At 41.3% G+C, this 20,118-nt stretch overlaps 1 protein-coding gene across 6 annotated transcripts in view; it reads right to left on the bottom strand.

Annotated features, from left to right (window-relative positions):
* The window catches only part of znf512b (zinc finger protein 512B), a 38,387-nt gene extending 21,733 nt beyond the window's left edge, over positions 1-16,654 (bottom strand). For 3 of the 6 annotated variants that reach the window (XM_042491532.1, XM_042491536.1, XM_042491535.1), the window contains exons 1-5: positions 16,095-16,654; positions 15,712-15,933; positions 12,376-12,510; positions 743-822; positions 458-586 (exon numbers count right to left, since the gene is read on the bottom strand). In XM_042491532.1, the coding sequence (XP_042347466.1) occupies positions 458-586; positions 743-822; positions 12,376-12,508 (342 nt within the window). In that variant the 5' untranslated portion in view covers positions 12,509-12,510; positions 15,712-15,933; positions 16,095-16,654. The other 3 variants (XM_042491537.1, XM_042491533.1, XM_042491534.1) reach the window with 3 other exon arrangements.
* Between the last annotated feature and the right edge of the window lie 3,464 nt (positions 16,655-20,118).

The raw sequence follows: 20,118 nt of genomic DNA, 5'->3' as shown, positions 1-20,118 counted from the left end.
CTGATGCCAGTATTCTCTGTGACTGTACTGCAACTGCCTCCTACTCAAGCTAACATTGGCTATACGTCATTTGGAACTGTCACCAACATTATTTGGCAATTTACCACACTGACATGAATATTTACAAATCTTATGCGCCTCAAATCTCAGTGTGAAGGTCTTGGTTAATGCTACACAGCTTTGGGGCATTTTCTTATTTCTCATAGCATAATTTCTTTCCCCCAAAAGGGGGTGCAGCCTTGGCAATGAGACAATACAAGTCTGGTCTATATACAAAAATCACTTAGTTTTTGAGGTGTGGGCATTATAAGCTATCTGGAAGTTTTAAACCCTGACTGTAATTTATCACAGCCTGCCATGATCCTTCTCTTAAAGCTTTTACTGTGATTCACTGTTAAGTCTGCTCTGAAGGTGTAAATAGCCGCATAGCAGGAAAGAACAGAGGTTAGTGACTCACCCCCTGGCAGCGTTGATAGTGGTACTTGACGCCATAGATGCTGGGAAACTCTAACCAGCAGCCTGAACACGGACACTTAACCCTGGAGCGGCGCTTAAACTCTTCCTTCCATTGTACTATCATATGGGCCTGCTCAGGGGTGAGGAAGAGAGAGTTCAATACATGCAAGGATTATCGCTATACTGTACTGTATATCGTGCATATTCATGGGGAGCTGCCTACTCTGTGCAGGAGAAAAATGGAGCCCACTTCAAACACCCACTCAGTTCAAAGAGGGATACTCACAGGGATGCTTCTCAGTTCCTGCACTTCTGCTTTAGGGCGACCTTTCCTCTTCCCCTCTGCTGGTTCATCACACACTGGACCTGGTAGAATGAGAGAGAAAACCATTTCTGAGCTAGCACAGAGGACTTCTTCATATTCATGGAAAGGAAACATTAATTAATTATATCTTTATATTACAACTTCTACATGATTTTGACATTTCACAGAGCTACACAAACTTCAGTAAAATACCCCTTTCAAGCATCCAAAATCCCTCAATGGGGGCTGCGGGGTGACGTCAGGTAATGTGGGAAATCAGGTAAAATGGGACAAATAAGGCTTTACATCTTGGGCTCTTTAAATATTAGCAGCCAGTCAACAAACATGTTCTTACGTTGTTTCTACAAATGTGATTAACAATCAAAAAATTAATTTTTATTGGTTTGATATAACCAGTATGGGCCAGACAACGAGTGAAAAAAAAACTAGTCCAAGAACCTGCAAGGAAAGCCATGTGGCATGTTGATTTTTCTCATGTTGGTAATAAGAGTACTGCAGCAAAAACAGTAAGGGTATAACAACATAATGGTTGTTGGTTTCTGCTTTTTACTAAATATTTGACTTATAATCAAAATATTTTCACTAAACTCTTTAATTTTTATGGGAAAGTTTGAGTGAGTATTTGATGCATTCAGGTAGTATGGGACAAAATAATTCTGCTAAAATGGGACATTTTTCTGAAGTAAAACTAGCGTGTTTTTAGGTTACAAGGTGCCGTAAAATTACAACCCTTTCACATTCCAGACATTTTAATTATTTTTATCACTTTAAAATATTAAATATGATTCTGTGAGTCCATGGCCACCACAATACTCCAGAATTAGCCATATTTTTTACACACAAATGCAAGTCCATTGTAGAAAATATGCCACTAATGAAACAGACAACAATTATTAATTAATAATTTAATAATTTGTTAATGAATTGCCACATGTTATATTATGATTCAATGAATAAATCACTGGACAATTAAACAACAAACAAAAACGATTGTCCCATTTTACCTGAACATGCTATCGGATTGAGGTTGGGGTTCTCGACATGTTTGAAGGTCCAAAGTTTCTAAATCATTTTATTTAACAACATATTTTCTCCATAATAATAGAGCAGAGAACCATACAAAGTTGTAAAAGTAACACTCAAGGTAGTCTACAGAGTTTTAGGTGGCTTTCTTGGTAATATTTAAACAAAATGTGGGCACGAACACATTTGACCGAAAAAATATATACAGCTAAATGTTAGGTGTGACTGTCAGATAAACAAAGAAAGAGAGTGTGTGAATGTGTGTTTCGGAGAGAGGGCAGCGTGGGTAAAGGCCCTCTGTTGAGCCAAATAGATCAGCTATAAATCGCTAGCATCTGTGTGAACCTCTGACACAGCACACAGCAGACCGACTGCCTCAGCTCTCTCTCTGCTCCCTATTGCTTTCTCCCCCCATCTCTCATACAGCAGCTTCCCTCTTTCTCACCTCATGTCTGGCTTTCCCTTCCTCTCCCTCCACACACCCTTCCCAATCTTCCTCCGTGCAAAACTTCGGAGAGGAAAGGCGGTGCACTGGCTCATTACTGCACGCTTCTCAGCTACAATTAGACCTCTGCACTATCAGCCATGCACTCTATTTCCTCTATACAGTGCTGCTTGAGAGCAGGAGGAAAGATGGAGAGCTGAGGATGAGTGTATGCATGTGGAAGAAGAGGAGGGAGGGGGAGACAAAGGGAGGAGAGGGAAGCAGAGGATGCTGAGGGAGAGAGGAGAGAATTGCAGAGGCAGATGACTTCTTGCTCTGACCAAGCAGAATACTGAATGACAGTGCTGCAGGTAGGAGCTGAGGCTGTACTCTGCTCTTCAGAGTGATATATCTTTACATGTGCTCTCAACTCCCCCTGCATTGATCTGGTGAGACCGGAGAGCGGCAGCAGAAACAAGGCGAGCAGCAGACAGAGGTGCTGCAAGAGCCTATTCAGTCATATCAGATCTAGAAAATGTCAAAGGGAAGCTACTTGAAGTGAAGATGATAGTCCTTTGTTGTGAAGTGGAATGCAGCAGTGGTCTTGCATAGACTCCCTTTTGAATTTGTGTCACTTCCCCATGCTGAGGAACACGACATTGTGTCTGCCAACTGCTTTCTTCTCCTGCAAACTCATTGACAAGCAGCGGCAGGATGCACACATGCCTAGTACGGCTCATTTGTGGTGCATCCCAAACTGGATCAGAGCACTGTGTGTGCCTACCAGGATTATAGAAATGGTTGGAGGATTTTTCATCAAATAAATGAATTGACATCCTGCCATCGTTGCACATACAAAAACAGCTCGTGTCTGCTAAAGGATAGCCTCAGACCTAAAAAAAACATCTCTCTGTGTCAGTGTATACAAAATGTGCCTCACCTGCCATGATCTCCCTTTTTCTCGTTTCCCTCTGTTTTATTACACAGTGTCAACTTTCCCTTTTCCCCTCGTTTGTCTTCTTTTTGTTTCTCACTCAGGCAAAAACACAGGACGACGGATTATATGTAATTTTTTACTTCAGTCTCACAATAATAAGGTAGAAAGAAAATAAGGCAAGGCTGAATAAGATTGAATGAAAAGTAGCACAGCATTGCTGGCTGTGTTTGGGAATAGTTCATGACACAAGGTGCAAACACGCACAAAAAAGCGCACACAGGCACACACAAACAAGTACACAAAACCATTACCAGTGTGTGCAAGTGTGATGTGCGTGCATAGATATGAGTGTATTAATATTCTCCAGGCGACAGAGCATTTCTCTATTAGCTGTCTGGGTAGCAGCTGGGGAGGTGATGCAGTCGGCGGTGCAGCTCTTGTGTTGAGGAGGAAATTGAGCATGCATTCTAATTCCTGTCTTAGAAAATAAAGGTCTTGTAAAAGAAAGGCATAATTAATGAATTCTGCTCTTGGGAAAGATATGTTCTTGTTGCTATGGGAATAAGATCCACTTGTCTTAGTTACCACTATCAGAGGCCTCTTTCCAGCGAGCAGAACAATTAGGCCCACATACAGAGGGCTACAATGCAAATAGGCATGTACACACACAAGCCGAGGAGGTGCAGCTGCGGGTGCAAACTTAACTGTAAAAATGAAATATAAAACTTGTCTTTCCTGGGGTGGAATATGCAAAACACACAAAAAAATGTGTTCAGTATCTACTTTGCTTTGCTTGCTTTGACTACGGGTAGTGCACTATGGCGCTCAGCAATCACGACCATTGTCTTGGTATGAAACAAAGCAGGCCCATTGTGTCAAATCTAAAGCCCGGTTCTCAAGCACAGGCCACGGGGATAAAACAGCTGTTCAACTAATGTCAGAGAATGACTCGCTCCCAGCTGTCTGCAACTGTTGCTCCGAACTGGTTAACCCTGACAGAAGAGAGGAGGAGAGGATAGGAGAGGATAAGAGAGGATAGGAGAGGAGAGGAGAGGAAAGAAAGGAGAAGAGAAGAGAAGAGAAGAGAAGAGAAGAGAAGAGAAGAGAAGAGAAGAGAAGAGAAGAGAAGAGAAGAAAAGAGAGTCAGGACCCAGGAGTGCTGGCAGCTGCCTAATGATCTCAAATAACCTCTGAGTTCTCCTAGCTACGCCTGCAACTGCTCCCCCTGATAGCAAGGGTGCACACATTACCCACAAACACACACACACATGGGCGCGTACACAACAGTCATTTGTTTTCCTCGACAAACACTCACACAGGAGCCTTTGTCTGTGTCTGCACAGTAGGGTTTAGACATACTGTAGTTTAGAGAAAGACAGCGCACACAAATACAAACAACACTCACCACTGACACAACACCATGGAGACACGGTATCACTACTTCCTCAATCTCAACAGACAATGGATGGAGAAACTGATACACCTGGACACAGCACAGGGTAAACACACTGACGAGAGAGTAACCGTCTCCTTAATGTGTAACCCATCCTACTTTACAGTGAATGCAACCACAGGGCCTGACTGTCATCTTTGCTTTAAAGTTTACTTCTTCACAACTTTCCCCTCTCTCACATATCCTGTGTTTGCACTTTCACTTACACACAAACACATCTCCCACTACTTCCTATTTTCCTACATGTTATTTCTCATCCTGTACACTAATTTCCCCCCCTCCTCTCTCTCTCTCACACACACAGTACAAACACTCCCATCATATACGCACCTCTTTTTGAAGACGTCCCCATAATTCCCTCCCTGTCAGGCCCGATTCCAGACAGTGAGTAAGAAGAAGAGAGGTGGAGCAGAACCAGAACAGTCTTGCAACCCAGACACTGACTAACTGAAAGCAAACCCAGACTCTCTCAGTGAGGCTGGCTCTCACTCTCTTTGTTTTTTCCTCCCTCTCTCCCTCTCTCTTTCTCTCTCTCTCTCTCTCTCTGTATAACTGTGTATATATGCTAATTTCTTACATGGATACACTTGTTGACACGCATACAAACATAGTGAGACTAATTTGTTATCATATTTTGTTGTAACTTTTCTGAAAACATTGTAACACATATTTTTTTGTGCCATTACACCGGAATCAAGAGTAAATTGAAATCTTTCTGCAAATGTTTCAGAGCGCCCCCCAAATAAACACAGTTGTTTAAGGGGGTCATGAACAAAAACTATACTGTATATTTCATTGCTTTTTGAGTTACAAAATAAGACAATGGATTTCACTTGGGGCTAGACTTAACAGACAACAGATTTCCAAGGTATGACGATTCTATCCTTGATATATTTTGTAATTTAAAGTACAACTGAAATTACATTTAGTTCTGTGGTAAAAAAAAAAATAAAAAATACTGTCAATGTTTGTTTTGAATATATTATTAAGAAGGAGCAACAGAGCAGAAGTCCCTCTTCCAGGACAGGCAGACATGCAATAGATGTCATGTGTACAGCATAGACTAATGTAGCAAAATTGCGCTAGTTGACGTTGTAAACAATGAAGGAATTTGGGAACACTAAATAGCTACGCTGCTGTGATCAGATGGTCTTACAGCACCACATCCATCAGCCATCATTGACTCTGAGGACAACATATGAAAATGGCCTGAAATCACATATAAGAACATTTTTAATTACTTTGTAGTGTCTCTTCATGTAGATTGTTCCCCTCTGAGGAACCAAAAGCAACATTTCTTGACTTGACTGCTAACGCAATACAATGGGCTAAACTGTCAATGGACTGACCAAACAACCGGAATTGCCGGAGTCTAATTTTTCGTTGTCGTGTATGAAATCCTGATTTTGCCATCATAGCAATAAAGGGTTTCTAAGACAAGTGTTATATGCTACTGCTACTGCTCCTAACTGTAGCTTCCCTGATAGCTTGTTGCCAAACAGCAACAACAAGCAGCTTAGCCCAGCTGGAGCCACCTCACTAACATTAGCTAAGCTTGCTTTTACACTATTGACTAGCTATGGAGCATCATCATCATCACCATCTATAGTACTGTTCAATATTTACATTTCTTGCCAACAGTGAGATTAATTACAAAAACACTGACATATGCTTTTGTAATGTTATGCTGACCGACTGGTCACACACGGCCAGCAACTTCAAAAATGTCCAAAAAGGCATTATTTGGATAAACTCATGATATGATGGCAATCTAAAATAGTTGCCTTCTTGCCTAAACAACTATTAAAACTTAATAACAGTTTCTTTAAGCTTAAAAACAGCTTTTTGTCAAGTAAAGGATGATAAAGCAAGGTAAATACACTTCACGTAATGTGGAAGCTCCCTACTTTAGGCAAAGAATAATGTGAATTAGCCGTACTGAAGTTGTGAATTCAAAAATTCTACTTGTGGTGGCTTTGATAGATCACTTTATTCAGCCAATGATATATTCATAGTTCTGCTGATTTCAGCTTTTGTACAACTCTATGAGTTAGCTATAAACAGACTGTGCACTAACTACCAGTTATTTAGTAAGAAGATATCCCACTCCAAGCCTAAGAAGAATAAGTCTCCTATGCAAAAACATTTCTAACTGCCCTCAGCGGTCTGAACTACTGTAAAGGGAATCGCTTTGTGTAGAGTCCAGGAATCACCACACAGACCTGTGGAAGGCTCAGTTTGCTAGCACCACTAGACCACACTCACAGCGGCCAAATCAAAGAGAAGCTCAGGCTCGAAATTCCTGCTACATAATCCTGTGACTCACAGTACCTCAACAGCCTCTTCAGACCTGCATTGATTTTACAGCCTTCCACATCAGCTGCATGCTTCATATTATTGGAAATCTAATCTATCGCCTGATGCCTATTTGGCCCATGGCCAATAGCATGTTTAGTGACATCCAATCACAACAGCTTAGGATGACTGGCCACAAATGTGGCCAGTGAAGTCCTAGGGGGATGATGTCGACAGGTGAACTGACTGGACAAAACATTTGAAAAGCGTACATAGATCATGGTAGAATTTGCCATTTATGCTCCGAGGCATGTAGTGGTACACATGCAGTGCATATACAACCACCAATGAAAAAAGGCATGTTTATGCAACAGCGCATACAGTATATAAGAGCCAGACAGACAATGCCTGCTCCAGACTGTTTGCAGTGCCCTCCTTATGGACAGTGACTCACCGACTCAATCTCTCTCCTCTCCCATTTCCCTGTACTCCTTCTCATCTGCCATCCTCAAGCCTGCCAAATATAGGTGTGACAAAGATGACAAAGGACTCTCCTCAAAACGAGATGCAGCATCAGGCTGAGAAAAGCACCAGAATTCAATTTCATCCCAAAACAAACATTCTCCAATCTAAAGCTCTTTATCGATTTTATCTTTTGGTATTTCACCAATTTAGGAGATTGAAGTATCAGCAGGCAAGAGCTACAAAATATAAGAAATACGAGACGTGAGAAGAGAGAGGACAGGGAGTGGGGACAGCGGGTGGGAGTAGGGTAAGGAGGTGTTGCGGGGATGGAATGGAAGGTGGCATGGTGAGGCCGGCAACCCGAGGATTCACTGTTTCTGCTGATAAAACTGCCTAATGAGTGAGACACAAGGAAGATGAGGAGTTTGAGGGAGGATGAAAAGGAGAGGAGCGACAGTTACGTGTGGAGAATGGGACAACGAATGAGCGAGAGAAAGTGTGAGAAAGCAATAGATGAGAGGGAGAGTGAGAGATTGCTTCTGAGGCAAACATGCAGGGTCAGCAAATGGGGGTCTGAAATGAAGGTCCTGCAGTCAGAGTAGTGGACTGTCATTTGAGAACACTCATGGCTGTGCACATGCATGCATGTAAACACAAACAAAAACAGCACAAACTAGTACATTTCAAAGGACAGTCATTGTCCTCTTACCTGTTGTGCTATTCATTAATCTGGATTGTTTTGGTGTGACTTGTCGAGTAATGGAGATATCAGCCCTTGAGATGACTGCCTTCTCTCGAATATAATAGAAAACTAGATGGCACTCAGCTTGTGGTGCTCAAAGTGCCCAAAAAATACTTTTGAAAAAGTCAACAGTAAGGCCCAGTGTCCACGTAGCATTTTTCTTTGGCAGAAAACCAGTGGCAGAGCGCTAGAGAGCGCTTCATCCCAGCACTTCATAAAAAAGTGCTCCCAGTGCTTTTTAAAAATGACAAGCTGCAGCTGTCAATGACAACAATATCTTGACATTCATGTAATCCTGCTAGCTTACACTATTACCACAGTAACAGAGGCTTGATTATACAGTTAACAACAAGCTTACAGCGGTACTATGATAATAGCATCACACTCATGAGCAACATTAAGTGTATGCCTGCCAATCTGCTCACAAATGAGTTTTTCTGTCTTTATTGTGACAATAGCCTAGCTAAAGGAGCGGTAGTGACATCATCAGCACCTTTCTGAAAAGTTCAGAAATTTTCAACAAGTAGTGCTTGGAGTGCCAGCACAAAATAGCCAGAGTGCTCTAAAAAAAGAGACTGGGTGCAGCACTTTTTCTCTAGGTGGACGCATGTGCTCTTTCCTTAATGGTAACAACTGACAAATAATACCGGTACAAGGAAAAAACAACAAAAACAACAACAAAAACACTATGTGGACACAGGACCCGGTCTATTTTCAGAAATTATGACCCAGTTACTCAAGAAAATCCACAGACCTTGTTGTTAGGAGTTTAATGTAGAAACTATTGCCAACTGTGTCACTGTGCAGAGGGAAGTCTGCATTAACTGCTAGCTCACCGAGCTCACCACTGAGCTAACTGTTGCATTTTGTGCTGTCACGAGCACAAGCCTCTCATCCATGAGTAGATGCACACCTCCTTCTGTGTGGTGATTCAGTTGATTCACAATAAGGTCTGGGAATTATCATCAGTAACTGGGTCATGATTTCTGGAAAGAGACACTGCTGTTGAATTTTATTAAAAAAAATGTTTTGGGCACTCTAAGCACCTCAAGCTGAGTGCCATCTAGTTCCATCATATTGAAGAGAAGGCAGACATCTATATGACTGATATCTCCCACACTCAGCAACTCACAACTCGCAAAACAATCTAGACTGATAAATAGCACTCCAGGTAAGAGGAAAAATATGTGTAATTTATTTTGGGGTAAACTGTTCCTTCAACATTCACACATACCCACAAGCATATAAACTTATGCAAACTTCCTCCATTCTAATAGTGACAACTCCTCCCAACTCTGGAGCTCCCACTTCCCCTTACACAGTGTGCCCAATGGAAAAAATTGTGTTCTGGGATCAGGTTGGGTACTGCACCACTCTCCGTCAAAGAAGGAAGATAGTCTCTCTCTCTCTCAAACACACACACACACACACACACACACACACACACACACACACACACGTAGACTCCACTCATTTATACTAGCATTAATGTTTGCAGAATGGAGCCTAATTTCAGGGCTTGCCTAAAGCATTTGGCAGAGCAGCATTAGTTCTGTCCAAATACTTTCACTGTAGGTTGTTAAACAGCTTAAACCGCTGGTGGAGGAAAAAAATGACAAAACTAGCGCTCTAATAAGATGTTAATGTGAAAAAAAAATGTGAGAGCAAGAGAAGAAAAGAGGGAGACAAAAAGCGAGCAAGTCACCCTCAAGGACCACATCCTTTCCTGCAAGTTCTCTGGTGTGGCAAAGTGACAGCTCAACCGCACCACTCTGAGAAAGCACACAAACCCGATTTGCAGCCTTTGTTTCTGTGCATGAAATCATAGAGGGATTTCAGTAAAACCACTTGTACAAAAATACTCCAGCCAGACAGGATTTCTTCACTGTTACATCATGCAAAGTTTCCGACAAGGACATTTATCGATCAGCATGAGAAGTGATAATGCAACAAGGTAGAAGAGTCCAAACTTTCCATGGACATGGAATGAAAAATGAAACAAGGCCAGTGTGAAGAGGGCAGATAATGCCGTACCTGGTTATCTGAAGAGCACACTGTGTACACAATAGACATAGACTGAGCACTGAAAACCCCCACTGGGAGCCTTAGATATTGATGCCTTTGTTTCCCCAAACCGAGACTTAAAGTCCCCCTGGGATAGACAAGCTAGCGCCAGGCTCATTATGATTAGCACTGTAGCATTTCTCCTCATCATTAGCTACTGAAAGCTCAAGCCAGACACAGATGAGTAATAAGCAAGGAGGCCAGATTTGAGAAGATAGCTCATCTAGACGGAGCTGGTGTTTTGCTTGAGGAACTACAGAAAGTCCAATCAAAGTCAATGAATATCTTCTTTGCTTTAGTCTCAACAACATCTGAGTGAATCATTACACTCAGCAGCTATGGTGTGCATACAAATGCCACAGTAATCAAGTGCCTTTGTGAGATGAAAATGTAAAATTCCTCATGCATTTCTTATGCTCTGCTTTGTGTCGAAATCAATTCCTACTGTTACACTTGGTTCTTCCATGTAGCCTTGTGTTTCCCCTTAAGGTGGCTGAATGTTCTTAGAGAATCTTCAAACCTCATAATCACATAAAACTCGGGCCACTGGCAATGTTACCAACTAAGCCTCTCCAAAGGCAAGGGAAACCCCTGGTAATGTTCCAGATAAGAGCAAGTTTCCAGCCAAACAAGACGATTCTTCAGCTACAACATAGTGGAATGTAGATTTTTATCTTGTGCAATCAAATCGAGCTGGAAGCCGTCCTTAGCACAGACTTGCACTATCAAAAACACTGATATAATTACTGCACCGGTATTTTTTGAGAAGCTCCACTTTAATGAGAGTCAAAGCACATCAACCATGGAAAAAGAAAAGCGAGACAGACAAGCAGAGAGTCTTAAGTTACCAGAAAAAGTCCCATAAAAACCAGGACCATTACCTGTGAAAGCGTTATATGAACAAACACACACATGCACACGCACAATCATCGGCGGTACTCATTAGTGAACTTCAGCCAAGTGTGCTTCTCTCAGATCTAGCCATCAGTCTCAAAACAGCGCACAGCCCACTACCAACTTCGCACTGATTGATTTATAAACACATCTTGTTTATTGAGTAATAAAGTGTAAAAAAATCTATAAAACATAACACTCTGAGAGGCTGCAGAGAAAAACCTGTCATTCAAATGCACTGTGTTCTGCTACAATAAATTCTTTAAGAGCAAAACCAGCACATCATCTGGCATCCTGAATACAAAAGGGAGATGGAGACTATACAGTGAGCCTGTGATATACTGCTAACTATCAAAAGATTAGGCAGATGAAGACGTAAAATTAAAGCTATTTAATAAATGGCTTCAGAAAAACAATCCGATGTTTCCTGTTTGCACAATAAGTTTTGTATTACTGTCCACAGCTAGCACACACACACATGCACGCACCCACACAGGCATGCAAATTCAGCCTACAGGGCTGAATATTAACATGGAAAGAAAACAAATTGAAGCACCTAGTCTAGTGTTCTGTGTGTCTGGGAATGAGGGGCTATTTTGTAGCAACCAAAACAACTGGGTCATATTAGAAGAGCCCCAGTTTTCCAAGTCTGCCTGACTCTATTAACAAAGTCATGATGATCTGCTGGTTATTGGATTGAAACATAATTCCCCCAGCCCAGCTTTCTCTTTCCAAAATCTTCCATCTCCATCCAGATGGCTTAGGGTTTCACTAATGTCAGTGCTTGGCAATGCTTGTTTGTTTGGTTTTCTCACTGTAAGGCAGCCTGAGGAAAAATGTTGTAGTTTCCAGGCCCTTCTGTGGTAAGAGGGGTAAAATTACATTGAGGCTGGGGAACCATTGATTCTTAGTAAAATATAACCCATTCAAAAAAGCAACAGAGACAGATATATGTGTGGTATGTTGATCAAATCCTTGAGAAACAATGCTGAAGCTCTGAACAGCTAGCCTATTATGAACTACAAAACGACTACAAAAGTCCACCCAGTTGAAAGCCGATGGAATAGAGAGACAAACTTGAAAAAACACAACCATCACATATGTGTTAGTATGTCATGTTGTATGCAAATGAGAGCTATTATTTATGCTGCTTCACAACATGGAATTCATCCTGGAGAAAACCTGGGTCACACAAACAAAAGCTTTCTCACATTTAAAACAATCTGTGAAGACCTGCTGCACAGATCTAAAGCTACACACTGTTTTGTTTAACGAAGTGTGGCGGCTCGTCACTCACTGTGTTTGTTGTTGTTTTCAGGGCCTGGCGTGGTTCTGACAGGCTCCTGGGGATGTCCATGCTTGGGAGTCCGGACCTTTGGCAGCCCTGATGAGGACAGCTTCCCAAGCCTGGGGCCACTTGGGCTCTCCATGCCTGCGATGGTGGTTGAAGGGATACAAAAACACACACAGGAGAGATTGGTAGCTAGAGGCGATGTTGGGATGCTTTCTGACTCTCATTAATCCCTTTCCATTGCTTGTCCAAACAATATTAGCAGTGTCCACTGCGATGATGCTGTCCCCGTGTTCTACAATGCACTTTCTATATGTCGGCCACCGCTGCTATTGCACTGAAGGTTATCCGAGTGGAGCCACACACATCATCTGCAGTGGTAATGAGGGGGTGACCTTCCATGTTTCATTTCAAAATCAATATTCTCACTTACACACTAACTCCATGTTCTGCCCATTAAACAAAAGGTGAGTCAACGGAGGAGAAGGAGGGTACAAAGCTAATTTCATGGCTTCTTTCTTTATTATAAAAAACAAGCAACAGATCTCTGGAACGGGTCACATGGTCAGCAGCAAAGTTATTTTGTCTAGTGCAAAGGACTCAGTGGCATCTAGCAGTGAGGCTGCGAAACTGAAACTTGAGAAGTGAGAATGCAAAAAACACTAAGAACTGAAGAACAACTATGGTTGAGTACCGAAATATGTTGCCAGTACAGTTTCCTATATGCTCTGCATGGACCTGACTGCATCACAACGTGCATTTCTGTGCCTCAATATGGTACTAGATTATGTGTATTGAGTTCCCCAGGGATGATGTTTTTCTGTAGGGCGATGCGGAAGTTAGTTTTGCCCTGGTTCCCTTGTCAAAAAGCCTATGGGGTTTTTCTATTAAGTTTTGGATAATTGCAGAAAATAATGTTTACCTGTGGTAAACAAATGTTTACATCTTTTGTTCAGCAAGATAATCTCCAAAAAGTAAAATCACTTTTAAGATTTTTGAAGCCTGAATGCAATCCCCAGAGCTAAAGTTATGCTATTAACGAAGTACACCACCGTCGCGTTGCCACCATTATGAGGCTGCACAGCTGTGTTTAGCGCGGTTCACCTTGATGATGTTCTGAGGTCTCATTTAGCCACTTGTTAGCAATCATTTTTTTAAGTCGCATAAATGCTTCAAAGTTTACAAGTGGGGTATTTGCTGACGTATTTTTTTGTTGTAGAACAAAACATGAAAGTCTCTAAAGTATGTGATAACCACAGATCTTATTTCAGGCATCTAACCAAAAACCCATTCAAAAAACCCAATGACTTCAAGACGAGGGAACCGGAGATGCTGTAATGCTAACTGATTTCCAGGCTTTAGTACTCATTCCTGGGGTTCTCTACAGCAAGCCTGAGCGTGTGTGAGATGGTGACGGTGAAGCTGCAGCAGCTGGAGCAAAGAGTGTGACGTTAAAATTAGCAGTGTAGTATGAGTACAGTTTCGGCTATTTGTCAGTGAATAAATGCTACAACTCCTCAAGGCCCAAACCATGTTCCCGTGTCTGCTGACTAAAGAAAAGAGGGTTAGCCTGGAAGTTATCTAGTGAATCTGCCTCATTGGCATCTGAACAGATTTACTGTAAGGATTATTTATACTCCCTTTCCATAAGAAAATAGACACGTCCATTTCAAATGTCATAAACATCACTGTCCTCGTACTTCCATTCATCCTTTATGTTGGCATAGATACAGCCAAAAGATAGCACAAGGAGATGATGGAGGAAGTCATAATATTGTACCTTTAAACGGAAGCAGCGTTGTAGAGGGCGGAGGTCTTTGCGGCAATTATATACATGTGGACGGAGAATTATTTTCACTAATTTCATTATATATTACAATACATTATGATACATTATCAATGTGTTCCATTCGGCCATTATTTACATTTGAGGTAAGAGGTAATATATTGTTCAATTTCAAGGCCAAATATGCCTTTGCGATAAAAAATACATTCTTCGATTCAATTTCATCTTTGACCGGTATTTTTGTGCTTCATTTTGAAAAAAAAATCATTGGTTCAAGCATCGCTAATGCACTGGAACCATTTTGAAAGGGTCTTTTTAGTCCTTGTATCACGAAAAAAAAAAAATCTCAACGATACTAAATCCAAACAACAACATGGGAACCACAAGGACCCACTCTGTATATAAACACCTCCTTCTAAGGTAACAAAAACAGAGATATTCTTAGTTTAAGGTAATTAGAAACTAATGAAAAGATATCTCTGAACATTGTATACTATTTTTGCCAATAGATGTCCCTAAAAACCACACTCTGGACCTCTAAGTGATAGCAAATCCTCATTTGTTGAATGCTTGACAGATAATAATCCATTACAAACGCCATGCCACCATCATCCATAGTAAGCCGTATATGTCAGTTTTGGGCTCCGTGTGCTGAACCCTCATTCCCTACCAGCATGGAACAGGCTAATGGATGAAGGCTGACAATCGCTAATTATGCTAAGTGGGACTGATTACGATCCAGCATGCTTTCTCTTAGCACACATTCATGTCACTCTCCTAATGAATTACAACAGCACACAAAGGGTCACTCAGTGGGGGCCACTCAGTGTCCGTTTACACGCCATGCTACTCACTGTACATTGAGAGATGATGGCTCATCTGTCACAGTGACAATATGCTCACAGTTTGTTGCAAGTTGATAACAAATTTGACTTTAAAAGGTGCTGCGAGCTCGCTGCAAAATGCAAGTTGCAGAAATATTGCACACTCCAACACTAGACACCTTCCTGTTTCTGTATGATGTGTCAGAGTGTGAAGACTTTACTTAAAATAGACAGATGGGATGGTGAGAGAGATACAAACATAGCAAGAATGACTGCTAAATTATAAATATGCTTGTAATATGTAATTGTGAGTTTCAAGAATGACTTTTTGTACACAATACATATTTGTTTCCTATGTTACAAATTAGGCATCCCTATAGGAAATAACACTTTCTGGCTGTGCTCTGGCATTTGTTCAACAGTGGGGTTTTTTTTTAAAATAACATTGCAGCTGGTGTTTTCATAAAAGACTATTTCTACAAGTAAACGACAGTCCTACATTACCATACATTTTAGCTAGACACAACAAAACCTGGTGACACCCACTCACATCTCCTCACACAATCTGCTGACAAACCAACCTGGAAATAAGTATTTTAGCACCGCACGTGGCACACTGCCATGCTGTGTCTGTGTGTCTGTGTGTGTGTGTGTCAACTACAACAAGGTTACAGAGTTGCCTATTTTTAAGAAAAAAAAAAGTGCCCCCACTTTCTGGTCGGCCACACCTACCTGAAGCGTTGGGCAGTCACCCAGCACTGGGGGCCGGGTGGCCCCGGGTCACCCACGTGAGGGAGGAGGGGGTCAGGAGACAGGCACCTAAAGTGGGCGTTTTTCCACCAATGTTTTGTTACATGGCAATCACACCTGCTGTGCGTCAAGGACCGGTCAGACTGGGGCTGGGGGGGCCTGAAAGGAAGTGGACAGTCGTCACCGTCGTCCTGTCCCCCCACTCTGCGGACGACGACGAGGTGGAAGAAAAAACAGAGCAGGGCAGGAGAAGAGAAATTACATTTTCGTCTGCACATGAAAAGAAATCCTGGATACTTTCACCTTATTCCCAGTTTCCAATTGCCTTGCCCCCCTCCTTTCCTGCATTAATATGTATAGCATACCACGAGGCACTTCTTCAACCTCTGTCTTCTCGTTAAACACTCCAGAAATATGAGAAATAGCCAGGAAAGATAGGTAGGTCCCCGACTCCTTGAGGAAAAATATTAGAATACGGGATGGTTTATATAGGCAGTGAAGCAAAATGGCGACTTTATTACGAAGGAGGAGTAAAAAAAAATCCTTGCGCTGGCTGGAGCTAAAGGGAGGCACAAAAATATATTTAGTGCAGTAATTTCGACGGCGGCGAAACACTTGGTTGGAGTAAAAGAAAACGAAGCGAAGGAAAACGAGCAGAAACGCCAAACGTCGGTCGCTTTTGGTACACTCCTCGGCTCCTTACCTCGAGATTATTTCGGTTTTTTATACGGATATTATCTCGGCGGCCGTGTACAGTATTACAGTAATGTGTGTTGGGTCATGCGCGTATCCACTCCACCTTTGACAGTTGCAACTACAGTCTTGAGACAACTTGCAAACTCTCGCGTTATTATTATCTATATCGAGCAGATTAATATTGGGGTTTTCTGTCTAATAAACTCGCTGCGATGCCGGCTCGTGCTGCTCTTCCGACGTAACGGCGCTCGTTCCTGACGAAAAAAAGGGTCAGGGCTTAAATTCCTTAAATCAACCTCCGCCAAGTATTTTAATCTAGTTGCTGCTAAATGTTCCCCCCGTGTGTCCTCCAGCCTATAGCAGCTTTACCAAATCACACAGGGAAAATGATTTTAGTCCAGTCTGTGGTATGTAGGTTATTTATTGTTCCTACTGTAAGCCAGTCATTGCAAATATTCCTCAATAAAAACCACAGGAATAACAAATATGTGTGCTTAACCTACCGAGTTTAAATATGTGGGTTCATTAATTTGTCCAGCGTTATGCATATAGGCTAAGCCAGGCTTTATAATCCAAAAATTCAAGGTCAGTATTAATGCACAAAATATTAATCCTATTGGTGCTAATAGCATTTCAACACATAGGCCTACAGTCAATACAATATTGGATATTTAATTGTTCTAACTTGACTACAGGCTGTGTGCACACTCCTGGCGTTTCCCCATGTAAGTCAGCTAATAATAACTGTTAAACATACGGTGTGAAGCCACGTCTTTTTTGTGTCACAGCTCCCCTAAATGAATCATTCATGGCATCACTGCCACTTCACTAAGCTCCAGTAAAACAACAGAGAGTCTCTTTGATTGGTGACAGTCGTCATGACCTAATATTTCCTATTAGTGGAAATCATCTGAAACCATGATGATGTAATGGATGTTTAAAAAAAAAAAGAAAAAGGTTTTCATGATTGCCAGTGGAGGGCAGGAGAACCTCATTTTTGGTACCAGTTAACTGTGATGCATAAACCCACAGTATCACATGTGATTAAATAACTTACCGTTTTTGTTTTGATAAATGATTGTCATTTTTAAATCTAAGAGCTTTGTAACGTAATGACACTTAGAGACAGATAAGAGAATTAACAACTCCCTTTCTTATCTGAGTGAATATGCACTAAGGTCAGCAAGATGAGTGAACAAAGCATTAATTAATTAAATCAGGGATCTTCAATATTTTCAGGCCAAAGACCCCTCAGCTGGATGAAACATACTGTACGTACTGTAAATACAATTGAGTTGCACATTGGACTGAGCCTTCAATAACATGAACATAGTCCATAAAGCCCACAGTGTCATGTATAAACATACTGTTGTGTGGTGCATACAATACTAAGATATTAAAACAATAATTATTGACAGCTTCATATTAATTTGACAAAGATTCATAACAGTTAGCCTATCCTCAGCATTGTGTACTGCAAATTATTATCTTTAGGTCTATTTTTTTTTTTTTGCTAAAAAAAATTGTTGGATTCATGTAAGTACATTTTTAGACATATTTTGATTTTTGAAAGAAAAAAAATCACAACTTGAAGGCATCATAAGCCTCAAAGATAAGTTTCCTCAAGGTTAAATTCATGTTATTACTGACTGCTATGCAAAGGTATAGACTTTTAGGGGGGGTGTGGATGACACGTCTCCCTCGATATTTGAAACGTGCATGTGTGCCCCTCAAATAAACAAATAAAAGAAGCAGCGCACTTTGATTTTGACAAAATCAGAGGCATTTGCACCACAAATTGATACAGAACTGGCTGGCACAAATGGGTGCAGAAATATTCACCAGAATACAGGAAATCAAGTGTTTCATGCAAATATTTTTTTAAAAAAGGACTCAGAAAACCCTCCACTTTATACATGTCCAATGTGGAAACCTCTGCCCTCGCTGCTGCTATGTCTTAACAATGTCAAAGAAAAATACACCATTCCACTCCAAGTCTTATTTAACAGCAATATTAGACTTAATGCTAACAAGTAATTTGTATTGTTGCAAATGACAAAAGATTCTCAACACTTCCATTTTTTAAATTTTCCAGGAAAGTTTTGATTGCATGATTCTTCCACTAGGGGGCAGTGCTGTCATGTAATTTGTCAAGAGCAGCCATTAAGGAAACATGGAGCCCTGTAGCATTTTTGTCACTTTAAATGTGTGGGTGCTTTCCATGGCCTCATCATTAGTGTTACCTTGATCTCTTGTTGGTTGCTGGTTAATGACACCCTAAGCCCAATGGGTGGAGTGACAACTGCCATTTACCTGCACAGCATGTCCAAATGATAAAGTTAAATCTCCCTCTTGCTCTCTAATGGTCGCTGATGAATAGTTCACGCAAGGCCTTGTTTGACCCGTGATTAATCCTTTTATCGTGGCAGTGATTTATGTTCCCACTCCTCCTCTGCTGAGCGAGCAAAAGGCTACCTAATGGTTTTTAAAACTGGCCAGGTGGAGTGGTCTGTGCCCTAACAGCCTCTTGAAGAGTCCATCCACCACTCGATTGTGTTATTTATCGTTTGACCTTTCCCGTGAAAGTTGAGTGAACACACACATGCACTCTTTCCCATGTACTGATTTGCTTTGTAGTGGTAGCCTGAATATTAACACTTGGGCGCTGGCCAAAAAAATTACAGTCTTCAGCTGTTTGCGCCACAGAGCGACTCCACTGTAGCAGCTGCTTGAGGGCTGCTCAAGAGTAGCTGATGAGAGAGGACAGAGTGTTTCTTATTCTATTTCAGCGCTGTCAGAGGACTGAGATCCAGCTGATCAAAGCCACGAGCAGATAATGATAAACAAGCTGGATGGAGAGCCTTAGTGCCCGGGTGTTTTAGATAATCATGACTAAAGACAAGCTTTCAAAAAGAAAGGACACTTAATAGTAAACAGTAACCAATTAACTGCACCATCCAGCCATCTGCTCTGCGGATTTATTCTCTGTCAGGGTTGAGAAGGCCACTGTTCACTGAATCTGTTTATCATACATGTGCCTTGTTATCAACTGGTGAGATGCTTTATGCCTCTCAGTAATTGGATCCTAGTGTGTGTGTGCATGTGTGTGAGCTGGAGACAGACACTAGGTATGTGTGTCTCTTTAAGCAGTCAGTACTGTTTTGCATTTACTGAGTTGTGATTCGAGGACCCTGAATGACTGCTCAAAGCACTGTGCAAGTTTGAAAAATACTCTGTGACAAATAATAAAATACAATGTTCAATCACTTTAATTAAGATTTTTATATTAATCTTCAGACGGTCTTGGAGGGTTTCTTTTGAAATGTAACAAGTTACAGGGTACTAATACACCTGTTAAAAATGTCAAAAATAATGTAACTATTTTAATTAATTCATTAAAGTCATGCTACTTATTACATTTGATTTTTTTTTAAGAAATGTTGTTAACAAGTGGCAGCCACCAGGGCTAAAAAAAAATGAAGCCAATACGGAAGTGCCAAAAAATGCAGTTCCACACACAGCCACTTGAGGCCTGCTTCAAAAGCGAGTCAAACCATGTAGACCTCAGTGTTAAAATGCTCAGATTAACAGCAGAAATAAACATGTTTACAGCCTGGTACAAAAACTGTTTTGGTCTCAATGGCTTATTTTTCCCTTCATGACAACTGTAATGGGATGAATTTTACAGTCACC

This window comes from Plectropomus leopardus, chromosome 8 (assembly GCF_008729295.1).
Source record: "Plectropomus leopardus isolate mb chromosome 8, YSFRI_Pleo_2.0, whole genome shotgun sequence".
In the NCBI taxonomy this organism is placed as follows: domain Eukaryota; kingdom Metazoa; phylum Chordata; class Actinopteri; order Perciformes; family Serranidae; genus Plectropomus; species Plectropomus leopardus.
This window is presented reverse-complemented; position numbering and strand designations above follow the sequence as displayed.